The sequence below is a fragment of the Cetorhinus maximus genome, chromosome 10 (genome assembly GCF_964194155.1).
Source record: "Cetorhinus maximus chromosome 10, sCetMax3.hap1.1, whole genome shotgun sequence".
Lineage (NCBI taxonomy): Eukaryota > Metazoa > Chordata > Chondrichthyes > Lamniformes > Cetorhinidae > Cetorhinus > Cetorhinus maximus.
In genome coordinates this window covers 98010751-98028316 of record NC_135888.1, presented here as the reverse complement: position 1 = coordinate 98028316, position 17566 = coordinate 98010751, and the positions used below count along the sequence as shown (strand labels likewise).

Genomic DNA, 17566 nt, shown 5'->3' with positions numbered 1-17566 from the left:
CTTAACACACAGACAGAAATACAAATCAAACTTAAACTTCAAAGCTAAAACTAATTCCTAACACCTCCAAATACCAATATAACTTACTTAAACTATCTCTATTTCCTAACAGTCCTGCCTACAGATGACAAGTGCACCAATCCCTATATTATAACCAGTTTAGAGAGCTATAGTTAGGTTATCTTATACATTAACCTGTTCACTAATATCCAGACTGTTCCACCAAATAACTTGGAAGTAGACATCTCAGTTCAAATTTTTCAGTTTGTCATTCAATTATTAAAATTGCAAGGTGTAGCTTATTTAGTTAATTTTAACTTAAATGTATTAGCAATTATATCTTTAGTTCTTGTTCCTCTTTTTTTTCTATCCATTCCCCTTCAAGAACAATCTTTTTCAAACAAGTTACCATTGTGTGGATTTGCACCCAAGCCACATTTGTGCCTTTTTAATTTTATCTCAGATTGCTCTATCTTCTCTGATTGTTGGTTCTTCCAGTGACTTCCTTTATCGATTCATGATTCCCCAGGTCTCGTTATATTTCTCATTCTGTTCCTTCATGTTGATCACCTCCATCAACTCAACTCCTGTGTACTTTTTTTGCTGACGATTGAAATGTACAGTACATTCATCAACATTTCGCAGATAATCCACCCTTACTGCAACAACTTTCATGCTTGTGTATCCTGATTCTCTCCATGGTCTTTGAAGTCGTGAAAATAGTTTGTTTCTTTCAGGATACGTTTTCTTCATTGCTCTAATATTCAACCAACAGTTTGGATCCCATGTCTTTTGAATTCGCTTATAGTCTTTGACTTATTGAACTTCTCTGAACTCAAATGCGACTTTCATGTTTCCATTGTTAATGTTGCCTCTAAGGAGCTTGATATTTCTCCTTTTTGCCAGAAAACCTAATTGCCCTCCAGAATTACTAACTTCACAAAGTCAGTCCAAGATTTGAATAAAGGTTGCACTACGGACGTACCTCTTCGCTCATTTAATTTGCAATATTGGCCAGGATCCAGGAAATAACTTGTTTGGTAGGCGATCTTGTACTAACTTTCACCCACCCTCTCAGCACAGTCTTTCATGTTGCTTTATTTTTTTTAATCAACAGTACAGTTATGATCATTTTTTCTTTTGAAATGCTCTCTCTCTCTGTCCTAAACTTCACATACAATTTTGCTCCTTCCAAGGATATTTTCAGTTGTTGTCCAAGGACGAAACTAGCTTTGATAGTTAAAGATAGCTAGTTACAATTAGCTGCAATATAATTCATTGGCTGGAGTGTGCTGTAAGGTAGTTAAGGCACTGAAGGGTTTAGGCATTGTCATAAATTTTTTGAGCTTCTCTTTGGAATTATGTTTTTCAAACATTGGGATTTGTTACTGGTTTGGAACTTAAGCATTCTAGTCATGTATTTAACAAAGTTGGTACTGAGGGTAAGTTATTGAGTAAAATGTTAATCAAAGTAACTTCTAATTAAATGCATGGTTTCAGTCCTCTGTGTTGCCAATATGATGGACATATCCTCAATGCTTCCTGTTTCCCCTCTCACACAGCCACCTCAGGAGTGTCCCAAAATTGAATTTTTGCACGTATGTCTTCACCTGCATACAGCCCCTCGGTAACATCACTAAGCATAAATCAACTTTGTATGTATACTCATGATGCCTAGCTCTTCCTCTCTGAAGCCACCTTTTGTTTTCATGTTATCTGACATCCCTCATGGAGGAGACTGGATTTTCTCCAGCTTAACCTTGGAAAGCCTGAAAGCCAGTTTGGTCTGTGCCCTAAACTCTGATTCTATCCACCCAGCTACTTGTTCACCCTGGACTAGACAGAATGCAACCTTGGTTTCCTGCTTGATGAAGAATGCATTTCAGACACACTATTATCCATTGCTAAGAATATCTGTTTACACCTAATGTTTCCTGCTTCCAGCTGTCTCTCGAAACCCACCACCTCTTTAAGAAATAAATTTCTCATACCTGCCTTATAAAATCGATTGCTTGACAGAAGGATTACAGTAACTGGGCTAGAGAAGCATCCAGAAGGTTGATGCCATATTTACTTTTGGTCATAGTCTATTATAGATGATTTGGACTTGGTATCTGGATAGGGAACACCGTATCAAAATTTGACAACTCAAAAATAAGAGATTTAGCAAAGAGTGAAGAGGAGTTTGGGATTTCAGGAAGATGTAGACAGGTTATTGGAATTAACAGGCAGGTGACAGATGTATATTAATCCATATTAAAATGCATCTTGGGAGAAAAAACAGGACTGTGGGTATATACTCAATGGAAAGGTATTGAGATGTGTAGATGAATGGAGAGGCTTGTGCATTGAAAGACATAACTCTCAAAGGGTGAATGCTAACAGATAAGGCCATGATAAGGACAACAGCATTTTGGGTTTTATAAATAGGGTATTGTGAACATGAGTTTTAAAAAAAAAAACAAATTAGTAAGCCACAATGCTAGAGCACAGGTTTAGGCATTCTGTTATAAGACGGAGGTATTAAAACAATAGAGAAGCGTGTCTTCTGATTCACAAGAATGCTAGCAGGGCTAAAATTATATTTATGAGGAGAAACAAAATCATAATGCTGTTTCCACTGGAAAAGTGAAGTCTGGGGAGATTGAGGAGAGAGGTAAGGCAAAATTTCTTGATAGAATTGCAAGAACATGGAATTCTTTGCCACAGGCCAGAGGCCATTGCATCTTTTAGGGGAAACCTTAACCTGTATCACCTACGCGAATATCTGAGGAATAGGATTAATTTTGGATTGCTCCAGTAAAGAAGCAGCACAGTAACAGTGAACCAAATGATTGCCTCCTAGGCTGTAATGTTCTGTGTCCTGTGGTCATTGCTAAGCTTGACTTCTCGTCCTTCTGTGAAGCACACTGTGATGTTTGCACCTTTAAAGGGACTATAGAAGTCTAGTAGTTGAAATTGAAACTTATTGCACTGTCTCTTATCCTAACTTACTAGTACTTTAAAACTGAATCTTTTCTATAGGCATTTTCAATTTAAGAAGCCTGAGCCTGCTCTTAGCAGTAGTTAGAATGTGTACATTAAAACATGGCAATTATTCTGAAATATTTCTAAATTATTTAATGCTACTGTACTGGGTTTCTTCAATAAAAGCCCCTCGGAGCTATAGAAAAGTAAGAAGTGTAATTAAAAACAAAGTGCTGGAAATATTCAGAAGGTCTGGCCACATCGGTAGGGAGAGAAATAGAGTTAACGTTTCAAGTTGAATATGACTTTCCTTCAGAAGTAAAAAGTGTCCTTGTGCGTGAAAACAGAAACGGCAGCATTTCCATTTTTGACCCCATGATCTATACATGATACTTCGTTATAAGTTGTAGCACACGATGCAGATCTTAAATAGCTGGAATTTTCCAGCACTGTACTTCCTTGAACACATTTGCTCAGAATTGATATTCTCTTTTACTTTCTTCCCTTTCACCCTCACCCCAACAAACAAAGGAGAGCAAGAGTGTGAATGAAGTGTCTAGACAAATTGAAGTTCATCTGCTATCCTTCAGCTGATTCATTTAATGTTGATAAATGTAATGTTTGAAGACTGTTAATTAATGAGATTGGGCTTTGCCCATCATAACTGATATGCAAATCCTGGAATCATCCTTGCCACTCTTCTGAACAGCCTGATACATCAGTGCTCTCTTGAAAGTCAGGTGCGTAAGATGTTCTAAATATGACTTAACAGTAAATTACATGGGGTTAAAATTATTTGTGTTGACTTCTATAATATGTCTGCCACTTTATTAGTCTTGTTCATTACTTTAACGAGCTTCTCTTATCTGTTGGATTATTCTGTTTAGCATGTTCTCTAAGGCCTTTACGGTGTCAAGGATTCAGATGTCACAAATTTTACCAGTGAAGATCTTTTCTTTTCATATTTTGAGATTTGTTACTGCCTTGGAGTGTGAGTATTCTATGCCTTTACAAGTATGAAAGTGAGCAGCACCCCGGTACCTGCAGACCTACATTGGCTTCTGCTCCACCAGCACCTCAGTTTTTAAATTCCCATTCTTCATGGCCTCGTCGTTCCCTATATCTGTAACCTTCTCCAGCCCTTCAACTCTCAGAACTCTATATACCTCCAACTCTGGCCTTTTGTGCATCCCCACTTCCTTTGTCTAAGCTCTGGAATTTCCACCCTAAACTTCTCCACCTTTCCTCGTTTTAAGATGCTCCTTTAAAACCTAACTCTTTGACTAAGCTTTTGGTCACCCTAATTTTGCTGCCTTTGGCTTAGTGTACATTTTTCCCTGATTACAAAATTAGCTTTGAATATGAAGGTGAAGTGAAAGTGGTCATGTTTCATGTATACATCTTTCTCCTGTGTATATGCCTTGTGATTAAGTGACAGAGATTTATTTTACTGACTACTATTTCAATTTATGCTAGTGATATAAAACTTTATTTATTTCAAGTGACTCCTGCAAACCTCACTATATATTCTATAACTCCCATTTCCCAATTGCTAATTTCACCCATTCATGTAGAGTTTGTTGTGGCTGAAGAAATTTCTTGTCTGAATAACTTTAATATTTGAAGAGCTAACATAGGTGACATTTCTGCTTTGGGCCAAAAGAATAGTGAAGAAAGGGGTTTAAGGCCATTGCCAAAATCTGTTGCCTTTAATAGTACAGCGTCCTGCCAATTATCTCAAATTACTTTTCGGAAGCGGGTCATTTTCACCATTTCTGGTCAGATTGTGAAGTAGCATAAAACAGCAGAACTGTGATCTTTACAAAATTATCACAAAGTCATCCTAGTTAGAAAATTGGTTAATTTAAATTTTATGATTTTCTTCAGCATTGAATCCCCATTTTTAAATTTGTATTGTTTAGTGATTGGAATTTTTTTAAAAATTGTAAGTTCAAGGAGCAGACCACCTATTTTTTTGTTTGTTTTTCCTTCCATGCTTCCCCACTTGCAATAATTTAACTTTTTGATCAAACTGGTAGCCATGGAAAATTGTATAATCTCAACTGTTGTACATTTCTGCTGAAGGAGGTACTGAGAATCTGAAAGGCTGAAGTGTCACAGGGGAAATATAGGTTCCTAACTTCTAGTAATCTATATGATTTTTGAACACTTTTGCATTTTCTCCAGTTTGAAGTATGCTATTCATAAACTTGTGTTTTTTGATGAGATTCAAAGACCTGAAAGGTCTTTCAGCATGTAGGCAGTGAAAAGGTGACACCATTTTTTAGTTCTCAAATTTTAACCAAATGTCATGGGAATGGAGGGCTGGAGTGCTTGCGAATTATTTTGTGTAAATGAATATGTTGGTATTCATTAAGAGTTCTACCATTAGATGTTCTCTGTATCCTGTTGCTACTTGTAATAATAGTTGGTTATGATAAAAGCCAGGACTGTAGTTGGCTTAAAGACTTCGAAGTCAGAATCTGCATTTTTAAAAAGGTTCATTCTTTGGAGTAGGCATCACTGGAAAAGTTGGGATTAGTTGACTTGAAACGGTCATGGTGGTCTTAAACCACTATTTAACAGTTTGATAGAATCACAGAATCTCACAGTGCAGAAGAAGCCCTTCGGCCCATTGAGCCTGCGCCAAAACCTGAGAAACACCTGACCTACCTACCTAATCCCATTTACCAGCACTTGGCCTATAGCCTTGAATGTTACGACGTGCCAAGTGCTCATCCAGGTACTTTTTAAAGGATGTGAGGCAACCCGCCACCACCACCCTCCCAGGCAGTGCATTCCAGACCGTCACCACCCTTTGGGTAAAAACATTTTTCCTCACATCCCCCCCCCCACCCCCCCACAAACCTCCTACCCCTCACCTTGAACTTGTGCCCCCTCGTGACTGACCCTTCAACTAAGGGGAACAGCTGCTCCCTATCCACCCTGTTCATGCCCTTCATAATCTTGTACACCTCGATCAGGTCATCCCTCAGTCTTCTCTGCTCCAACGAAAACAACCCAAGTCTATCCAACCTCCCTTCATAACTTAAATGTTTCATCCCAGGCAACATCCTGGTGAATCTCCTCTGCACTCTCTCCAGTGCAATCACATCCTTCCTATAATGTGGCTCCCAGAACTGCACACATTACTCTAGCTGTGGCCTCACCAAGGTTCTATACAACTCCAACATGACCTCCTTACTTTTGTAATCTATGCCTCAATTGATAAAGGCAAGTGTCCCATATGCCTTTTTCACCAGCCCACTAACATGCCCTTCCGCCTTCAGAGATCTATGGACACACACGCCAAGGGCCCTTTGTTCCTCAGAACTTCCTAGTGCCATGCCATTCATTGAATACTTCCTTGTCAAATTACTCTTTCCAAAGTGTATCACCTCACTTTTCAGGGTTAAATTCCATCTGCCACTTATTTGCCCATTTGACCATCCCATTTATATCTTCCTGTAGCCCAAGACACTCAACCTCACTGTTAACCACCCGGCCAATCTTTGTGTCATCTGCAAACTTACTAATCCTACCCCCAACATAGTTATCTATGTCGTTTATATAAATGACGAATAATAGGGGACCCAGTACAGATCCCTGTGGTACGCCACTGGACACTGACTTCCAGTCACTAAAGCAGCCTTCTGTCATCACCCTCTGTCTCCTACAACTAAGCCAATTTTGAATCCACCTTATCAAATTACCCTGTATCCCATGTGCATTTGCCTTTATAAGTCTCCCATGAGGGACCTTGTCAAAGGCTTTGCTGAAATCCATATAAACTACACCAACTGCACTACCCTCATCTACACACCAGGTCACCCCAAAAAATTCAGTCAAATTTGTTAGGCATGACCTCCCTCTGACAAAGCCATGCTGACTATCCCTGATCAAACCTTGCCTCTCCAAGTGGAGATAGATACTCTCCTTCAGAATTTTCTCCAATAGTTTCCCTACCACTGACGTGAGACTCACTGGTTAGACTGATAGGCTGAGTGGCTTGCAGTTAAGAGTCAAAAACATTAGTGTGGGTCGAAAGGTAAGAATGGCAAATTTCCATCCTTCAAGAAATTTAGGGAACTAGTTGAATTTTTAGGACACTCCAGCAGCTTCTTGGTCATTTTTACTGGTATTGGCTGTTTTTTGTTCTGTCTGCAGAATTTTTAAAAATCTCATTTAATTTTTCAGGCTGCTAGAGTGCAGTTTAAGTTTGCATTCTCTGGATTACTAGCCCAGTTACCTAACCAATGCATTACAGTACTCTATCAACCAAAGAATTTCTGTATGCCAGGAAACATGCATGGAATTTTAAAATAAACTTTGTAAATAAATCTGTACAGAATTTACATGAAATTACATTAATTGAAAATCTTGAATTTGATGTAATTATAAGTCCTTAGTTTGATGTAATTTGCGCATGTTGATAAAGTAGTTTGTGGTTTTGATAAAGTGCATGCATGAACGATGTTGCATTAGCTAGGCTGACCTCAGAATGTCAGTATCCTTTACTGTCCATCTTACCTTCACTTTCTGAGTTCCCTCAAATGTAATTGGGAACATCCCCTTGCACCATAACTACATTAGAAATACCTGTAATACGGCAGTAAATGCTCTATGTGGCACACACCACTTCACTGCCAGTTGTTACTTTTGATCATTTGCAACTTAGTTTGCATCATTTGATTTTTAAAAAAATTAAGTGCCACCACTAGTACTAGTAGATACATTTTGGTAAATCATTGTGATAATTGAAGGTCATATTCATTGCATTGAACATTTACCATATGTTGCCTACTGAAAGAACCCCAACTAAATTGAAATAGAATAAAAAAATGAACTGATCCTGATTAGTGTCATGTGTCAAGCAGCTCTAAAATCAGTTTGCACATGATGAGGATGTAAGAACGGTTCAATGTAAATTATTAGAATTATATAAGGAGGTGAACTAAGAATAAACTCATTAAATGTAGGCTGATTTGACCTCCAGCAAATGTGCTTGACTGACAACTATTACTTAATTGGACATGCATTTTTATTTTGGTGGAAGGAAAATTGTTACATGAAACCTCACAAAACATCTACATTTCAACTTTGTGAGACAGGTGATTAAAAGAGAAATTGCAAAAGTGCTGGAGAATGAGATGTAAGAGGAATAGTCATTGGCATTGGTAGCAAAATTAAATTGTATTCAGTTGCATTCCTCAGGAAGCTTCCTTGGAAGTCCTAATAGGGCTATTTTATGTTGGAGCATTTTTGACAAAGTATAAATATACAAAGTGTTTATGAACAGCTATGATTTCAGAGTCATTAACTGGATGAAACCAATTGTAAAGAGGTGACTATACAGGTAAATGAGTGGGTTCAAGTTAAATCTATAGTAACAAATCTTTTTAGACTTAAATTCATCTGCAGTGCACTGGGACTCACTTTTCTGCCATAATTGAAGATTTCAGAAAAATAAAAGTGGCAATTCTATCGCATAATATCATTACTGTATAAAATGTGTAATGATGCTTTAGGATGGGGGGAGAAAAAAAGCTAAAATAGATAAATGAACAGAATCCACGCTCATGTCTGTGCACTGAAAGATGAGAAGGGTTAGAAGGCTGTAGAAAGCTGCAAATGAATGCTGGGATGGGGACAGGAGGGAATTTGGAGATGAGATTTAAAATTTAATTAGTTGAGGGACTGGGAGTTAATGTACATCATGGAGGATGGCATGGATGTTCTGGGTGGTGGGTGTGAGGGAGGGAGGTAGGTAGGTAAGTTTGACTGTGTGCAGGACTTAATATGAGCATGTATATATTTTGCATTACTTGGAGTTTGGTAGAAGATATCCAAGTTGGGCATTAAAGAAGTTATGTCTTGAGATTGCAAAAGCATGGATTGAGGTTTCAGCAGTGTCGTGGCTGCAGTTAAAATAACCAGCTCTGGCAAGAAGGATGTGTGGTTTGAAACTTAGCTCTGAGTCAAACAGACGAGGTTTTGAATGGTCTGGTTTAGCTTCAGTGAGTGCATGGGGTAAAGGTTAGAGTGGCTGACAAAGGAGTGTAATTTGTGGTGTAGTATTAAATTTGATTTTAATTAGTGTCTGGAAATATGAACATATTACATTTTAATTTGTATTGCCATTTCAGTGTAACCGGAATGCCCAAGGAAAAATATGATCCACCTGATCCACGGAGAATGTACACAATTATGTCTTCAGAAGAAGCAGCAAATGGGAAGAAATCATACTGGGCAGAGTTGGAGATCAGTGGTAAGTATTGTGCAAGGAACCAAGATAATTAGAATGTTGCACTGCTTTATTAAGAATATGTCATTTCACCTATATTTTAAAATAAAACTTAAATACAATGCATCAAAACTTTGGAGAGCATTAAGCATATTCACTCACCTGGCATATATTGTAGTAATCATGATTTGAAATTCACAAGAAAGTTTTACTTGAGCTGACCATGAAGGTTATATTCTATATTCTATGTTCTAGGTAATTGTAAGATTCCTGGATTCGGTACCGCAGATACCTAAATAGGCAGTCAACTATTTTTTATATTTTAAGATAGTTTAGGTATGATACATTAACTAATTAGACCGAGAAAGGTATACGACCCGTAACAGCTTGTGGTAACAGCATTCGCTCTCTAGTCAAAGTGTTAGGAAATTCTTCTCTCGATCTTCCTCCTCCTCTTCTGGTCCATATTCCATCTGAAGAAGGCAGCTGCCCAACGAGCATGGACACCTCACCAGCACCTCTGCAGCCCCTCACCAGTATGACAGTGTGCCCTTTTTTAGGGGGGCTTGTAGCTTATCCAGTGTCAATCGTCTGTCTAATCTGACCAATGGGTACAGGACAGATACTCAAAACATCAGGGCGGTTACCACCCCCCTTGTATGTCACCCTGCTCAAAATCAGCTTTTTAGTTTACATCTTGCTGAGGGTCATACGCTGGTCCTTTTTAACCAATTGCATAGATAAGGGGGTACAGAAGACACCATCTTAACTTTGGAATGATGACATGAACTAAGTGACCTTGCCTGTTTCCACAGACTGTTTAAATATTGTTGCCTTTTTAGAAAGCTTTCTAGGGGGTGTTATATTACGCAGAAAATATCTGTTTATTCAAGACCCCAATTTCTTACACAATGGAATGTACTTTCCCAATTTTAGTCACTGATTCCAGTACAGCAGAGCTAGATGTAGAGTAATGCCTCTTCTACTGTGTTCCAACATCTGTTAACTTTATCCTTTAGTTATCTGTTTATGGCCGATATTATTGATTTGTGTTTTCACACAGAATACACTCTGCAGAAGATAGTATAAGTCCCATGTCATCTAATTAGTGCTACTTGTTACCATAAACCAATGATTCTAATTATAAACAATGAAATTGCAGATTAGAACCCTGGAATAACATGAAATAAAATGAAATATGACATTCCGAACTGTGAAGCCATAGTCCTGTTTATTCTTCTTTAACCACATTATGGGCAATTTTGTGCTGTGATTTTGGACTACAAAAGTCCAAATGATTTTCAATTTGGATACTTTCATCAGATGATTCTGTACTGGATTTGAATGTAACCTGCAAAGGCCACCAACAGGGGTTAAGAGTTCAAATTCCACCATGGCAGTTTGTGAAATTGAACCCATAAATCTGGCCATTTGTGGGCTACTATTAAAATAAAACCACACAAGCTACCAGACCACAACTAATATACTGCAGAGAAGGGAACCCTCTAACCATTATATATCCATCTGTCTACATGACTTCAGTTCAACCCTGCATGGTTTCTTGACCATATACAAGGTGCACAAGTCAGAAGTTTGATCTGTGTTTTTGGAGTTAAATTTGGACCTTGCCTGCCTCTCAAAACAGACATAAAAGATCTTGTAACACTATTCAAAAAAAGAGCTCTTTCAAAGAGATGGCACAGGCATGATAGGCCAAATGGCCTCCTTTGCTTTATCATTCTTATGTGGGATTTTGCTGTGTGCAGATTGGCTGCTGGTTCCTACACTGCAACAGGGACAACCCTTTAGAAACACTTCATTGGCTGTAAAGTACTTTGGAATGTCCTAAAGTTGTGAAAGGTACTATATAAATTCAGGTTGTTGTCATGGTGGAATACTTGCCTGGATTTGTGCAGCCATAACGTTCAAAGCTGAACAGGAGCCTGGAGAGAATAGTTTGCTTGATTGGTCCCCCTGCCACTAGATTCCATATGCACATCTTGCATTGCTGGCACCCTATGGTTACAGTATCTATAGTTGACAGGATGCACTGCACTGAGTCAGGATAGATACTTTGAGAGTGATCCTTTTCTGACATTTGCATGGTTTCAGGCTGAGAAAAGCAGTGTAATAGTGCCCGTCTCTGTCCGTGCTTCAGCCCATCTGTTGCTGAAAACCTCATCCAGACTTGACTGTTCCGGTTTTCCCCTGGACAACCAACTGGCTTACAATCTCCATAAACATCAGCTCATCCAGAGTTCTGCTGTCTGTATCCTAACTCGCACCAAATTACTGTGCTTGCTGACCTACCCTGGGATCCTAGCCTGGTAACACCTCAAATTTAAAATTCTCATCCATGTATTCAAATCTTCTCTGGCTTCTCCTCCCTATTTCTGAAATCTCCTCCAGCTCTGCCATCACATATCTCTGCATTCTACCAATCCTGGCACTTGTCCATCCCTGATTTCCATTACTCCATCATGTGCCTTCAATTGCTTTGGCTCCAAGCTTTGGCATTTGCTCCCTACGCTCCTCTTCCTTTCTCTCGTTCTCTTCATAGCCTCCTTAAAACCTACTTTTGATTATGTTTTTTGTGCAGCTGTCCTAATGTTTTGTGTGGCCAGGTGACCAATGTGGTTTGATAATGCTCCTGTGAAGCACTTTGGGACTTTTAAAATTTGTTCATGGGTTGTGTGCATGGCTGGCAAGGCTAGCTTTTATTGCCCATTCTTAATTGTCCTTGAGAAGGAGTCGATGGTGAGTCACCATGTTGAACTGATGCAGTCTTTGATGTGGGTACACCCACAGTGCTGTTAGGGAGTTCCAGGAATTTAACTCTGTGATAGTGAAGGAACGGCAATATAGTTCCAGTCAATATGGTGTGGATTATAGGGGCACTTGCAGGTGTTGGTGTTACCATGCATCTGCTGCCCTTTCTAGGGTGTAGAGGTTATGGGTTTGGAAGGTGCAGTCGAAGGACCCTTGGCAAGTTGCTGCAGTGCATCTTGTAGATGATGCACACTGTTGCCACTGTAACTGGTGGAGGGAGTGAATATTTAAGGTGGTGGGTGGGGTCCTGCGTTGTCATGGATGGTGTCAAGCTTCTTGAGTGTTGCTGGAGCTGTACTTATCCAGACATGCAGAGAGTATTCCATCACACTCCTGACTTGTGTCATTTAGATGGTGGACAGGCTTTGAGGAGTTGACAGGCAAGTTACGCAACACTGAATTCCTTCTTTACAGTATCTTATATGGCTGGCCTAGTTAAGTTTCTGGTCAATGGTAACCCCCATGATGATAGTGGGGAGTTCAGCGATGATAATGCTACTGCATATCAGGGGACAATGGCTAGATTCTATCTTGGTGGTGGTGGTTATTGCCTGGCACATGTGGGGTGAATGTTACTTGCCACTTAGCAGCCCAAGCTTAAATGTTGTCCAGATCTTGCTGCATACGGGCACAGACGGCATGCTTCAGTATCTGAAGCCGTGCATGATACTGAACATTGTGCAATCATAAGCAAACATCCGCACTTCTGATCATATAATGGAAAGAAGGTCATTGATGAAACACCTGAAGGTTGTTAGGCCTAGGCCACTATCCTGAGAAAGCCCTACAACAATGTCCTGGGGCTGAGATGATTGGGCTCCAAAAGGTGGAGAGTATTCCACAGATTCCCAATGATTTCAATTTTGCTACGGCCAAACTTGGTTGAATGCTGCCTTGATGTCAAGGACAGTCGCTCTCAAGTCATCTCTGGAATTCACCTCTTTTGTCCATGTTTGGGCAAAGGTTGCAATGAGGTCTGGAGTCGAGCGCCCCAGGTGGAACCCAAGCTGACCATCTGTGAACAGGTTATTGCTGAGGAAGTGCAGCGTGATAGCACTGTTAATGACATTTTCCATCACTTCGCAGATGGTTTGGGATGTATTACTACCCACTATAAGACACTATTTAATTGCAGGTTGTTGTTGAAGTTATATAGTTTCTGACTGCTCCACCTTCCCTGGCTCTAGTTTTACCAAATGTTAGCTAAGACAAATAAGTATGGGACTGCCTAATTACTTCAAAAACAAACTTTTTACCTTCAAGTTATAGAGTTATTTATAGCTCAGAAGGTGACCGTTTGGCCCATTGAGTCCATGTCGGCACTCCATGGTGCAGTGGTTAATCCCATTTTCCCTTCTATCCCTGCAAGTTTATTCCCTTCAAGTGCCCATCCAATTTCTTTTTGAAAGCATTGATTATTTTTGCTTCCACCTTTCAGGTCATTACCATTCTGCATTTAAAAAAAAAAGTTCTTCCACACAATCCACCTGCATCTCTTGCCTAAAACTTTAAATCTGTGTCACCTAGTCTAGGTGATTTCTTGTGTTACACATATTTTGTCCTTATTTAAATTGTGTAGAATGTGATCTTGTATACTTATGTATTAACGCATACATTAGGAACATATTAAATGGCAGCAAAGTTATGAATGTTGGTGTATATATTTTTACTCAACTCATTGCCTGTTTATCTGAGGGGAATTGAAACAAAATGGAAAGAAATCATAACTTTTTTTGTTCATTTATCTGTTGTGTAGGGAGAGTTAGAAGTTTGAGTTCATCATTGTGGTCACTAACACACTTGACTGCATTGCATCTTGGTGACAACTCCCTTTCACGTATTCCTCCTGACATTGCCAAATTGCATAATCTGGTATATTTGGACCTATCGTGCAACAAGATACGGAGTTTACCGTCAGAGCTTGGAAACATGGTATCACTCAGGTAAATTTTTCAACTGAGGAAAATTGTCTATATTGTGATTTGTTATATTTCAAAGATTGTATGCTTATAAGCTCTTTGTAATATAAGCACACTATGGAAATATCTAAATTCTTTTTGTAATATAAGCACACTATGGAAATATCTAAATTCTTTTAAACAAAAATTTGAATTATTTTACTATGCTGTATTTTTAATGTCAGCACTCGCATTAATTTATTTTGAGGGCAACAGTAGTGAGCACTGCTGACAAGATCATTTGTTGTGATAAATTATTGATGAGCTGAACATTATTTTGAGCACTTGAACTGCTTGATGTTAGATCTTTGAAAAATTTTGACCTGGCCATCCCTGTAATACAATAGGTTAAACCTACTGTTCTGGCAGCTGGCTGAAAACATGCCTTTTCAGCTAATTAGAGACTATTTTAAAGATGTAGGTTTCAGCCTTGGAATCGATGGTGAAATGCTGAAGGCGCTTAAAAAGAAAGTTATTATTTAAAATAAAATCCTGTGGATAAGTGGTAGCATTTCAAATGTAAGAATACAGAAAAAATTAGAAAATCATAAATTCTGGCAGAAAAGTTACATTTTCAGAACTTTCATTGTTCAATTTTTTAAAAATCTGTTTTAAGTTTGTTTTGACCACATATAAGTGAAGGAAAATCTTTTAGTGAAAATATGGAAATACTTTGAAGGGGCAGAAAGAGGGTATAGCAGTGAATAATCTTCCCTTTAAGCCTTGCTGCATTCTGCAACGTACTCCTCAGTGAAACAAACAATCTGCATACAATCAACATTCCCTTTAATGTGTGCAAGTGTGGCTGCACAGCAATCTTAAAGAGACTGCAAAGTGCAGCAAGGAGGTTGTGCGCAACAGATTAAAATTAGAGGGAATGTTGCTGGTGAAAAGCCTTTTTTCCCAGGCTAGAAGGAAGTAAACAGTGGTGTCCTGCAGTGGTCAGCCAAAGACAAAACTAGTGAAATGGGAAAAATGGTGGCTGCAATTTAACGCCAATAAGAGTGAAGTGATACATTTTGGTAGAAAGATGAGTGGTAATATAAGTAAATTGGTGCAGTTTTAATGGAGTTGGAGGATTAGATAAACCTGAGAGTGTTTGTGCACAAATCTTTGAAGTGGCAGAACAAATGGAAAAGGCTGTTTTTGTTTTAAAATGCATGGATGCGATCCTTGACTCCATTACTTTTACACTCTGTCTCTATTAATAAAGTTATGCAAAATCATTTGAGTTGTGCCTCAACTAGAGTATTATCATCAGTTCTGGACACCATACTTTAGGATGATGTTGAGGCCTTAGAGTTGACGTAGAAGAGATTTACTAATGAACGGTACCAGTGTTGAAGGGCCTCAGCTACGTGAAGAGCAGAAAAGCTGGGGTTGATCGAAGTAGAGAAGGGTAAGGGGAAATTTATAGAGGTGTTTGAAATCATCAGGGGTATTGATAAGAGTAAATAAGGCAGAAGGGTCAGTAACGAGAGGACACTGACTTAAGGTGATTAACAAAAGAACCACAAGCAACACGAGGAAGTGAGTTTTTTACATAGCAAATGGACATGATCTCGAATGCAGTGCCTGAAAGGGTGATGGAAACAAATTCAACAGGAACTTTCATAAGGGAATTGAATACATAATTGGAAGGGAAAAAAATATGGAGCTATGGGGAAAGAGCAGGGTGTGAGACTAATTGTATAGATCTTTCAAACAGAACAATCACAATGGGCAGAATGGCTTACTGTACATTATGATTCTACGATTTTTACATAAATAATTCAGCAGATTTAAAAAATGGCTTCCCAGGTTCATATGACTGCTGAGGCCCTTGGCTTTGTCTGAGGTTGTGGCATCTGCTGAAAGTAGTTAGAAGACTATCACTCAGTGGGTGGAAGGTAATGCAGGATTTAAAAAAACAGTCTCCCAAGTCAGGGAGTTCATGGCTCCTGGAGTAGCTGGCAGTCGAATAGTTAATATGACATTCATGTCAAGAATTGTGCACATAGTGTTGAGCAACTTAAGTTATGTTGTCAGTTAAGGCTCAGGTATAAGTAAATTTATGTTATGGCTGAATAACTAATGCAATATGGTAACCATTTTTGTAAATTGTAGTTGTTTGTATGTTGTTTATACTAAGTTTGTTCTGTAAGCTCTGCACTTTTGAGACCAATGTTTTGGTATATGGAATTTGCAAGCTGAAATGAAGTGCAAGAAATTTAAAGAATGAGAGAAAGGATACTATTGCCACTGAGTCAGAAGATTGCGGCTCAAGTCCTGGCGCAGGACTTAAGCACGAAAGCCAAGGTTGATACCCCAGTGCAGCACTGAAGCAATGCTAAAAGTTTGGATGAGACATTAAACCAAGAGCAGAGGAGATATCACTGTGTCCTGGTCAATATTTATCTCTCAATGTCATTAAAAAAAGATTATCTGGTCAATATCACATTGCTGTTTGTGGAGCTTGTGTGCAAATTAGCTGCCACATTCCCTACATTACAGTGACTGCTTAATTGGTTGTAAAGCACTTTGGGATGTACTGAGGTTGCGAAAGGCACGGTATAAATGCAAGTCTTTTAATTATATAGTGTAAATTTGAGACAAAAGCTTAGTGCCTTTTGCCCCTAATAGGAAAGGGATTTCTGTGGCGTTTGGCCACAGTTCTGCTGTTTGAAGATACTAAAATACCTAAAGCTGCATCTGATTTTTTTTTTAAGTGGTTAAATGAACTACCTGGCGTTGCTCTGACTGAAATTCATAACTTCAGTTCTAGAATTGTATGTTTCGTGTATCATATGCAAGCTGAAGTATCTTTAATAACTTAAAAAAATATTCCTACAGCAGTCTACAGTACGTGTTCAGACTTGCATACTTATTGCAACTTACATTTTAGACTAGATTCAAATATAATTTTTCTATTTGCTGTTTCTTTGGTGGGAGGACTGATGTTTAAAATAAAATAGTGAACTGGTTGAAGCATCCATTTGTTGAGAAATAGAATTGAATATTGCATTAAATTTCAGATCACAAATGTATATGTCACACATTTCACTGTTAGATAGTATCTCAATCCATACAAATTTATGACATTTTTATCGTTAAAGAAAATTGTTATTAAAGTTTAATTTCTAGCTATTTTAGCACTCAGAACCACTTTTGTATTTTTAGAGGTGACAAAACAATGCATTTCACAACACCTACTTAGTTATGACACTTAATTGTTATGTCACTGAGATGAAGATAAAATAAAGCCCTGTCATTTTTGTACTATTTTGTAGTTTAGAATTTGGCTTTACCTGAGCTTGCTACTTATCACATTTGAAATGTTTTTAAAAAATTTTCCAAAAACCTATTTCAAGATGGAAGCTCTTGGTTACTCCTTTTACTTCACTAGTTTTCCAATTTAGGATATTAGAACAATGTTTATATTAAAGGGGGGAACGTATTACAAAATAATAAAGCACAAACATACCATCTGCAGCATTTACAATAGTCTTTGCATTATAGAGGATAGGAAATAACACAGTTAAATTTCTAACTTATTTATTTGTCAGTTTTTCTTTGCATTTGGTGATAG

At 38.4% G+C, this 17566-nt stretch overlaps 1 protein-coding gene across 4 annotated transcripts in view; it reads left to right on the top strand.

Annotated features, from left to right (window-relative positions):
• The window catches only part of LOC144685866 (CCR4-NOT transcription complex subunit 6), a 74069-nt gene that overhangs the window by 12303 nt on the left and 44200 nt on the right, over positions 1–17566 (top strand). For 2 of the 4 annotated variants that reach the window (XM_078550837.1, XM_078550840.1), the window contains exons 2-3: positions 9114–9235; positions 13797–13983. In XM_078550837.1, the coding sequence (XP_078406963.1) occupies positions 9124–9235; positions 13797–13983 (299 nt within the window). In that variant the 5' untranslated portion in view covers positions 9114–9123. Of the gene's footprint in view, positions 1–3498; positions 3708–3875; positions 3959–9113; positions 9236–13796; positions 13984–17566 lie in introns of those variants that run through there. The other 2 variants (XM_078550838.1, XM_078550839.1) reach the window with 2 other exon arrangements.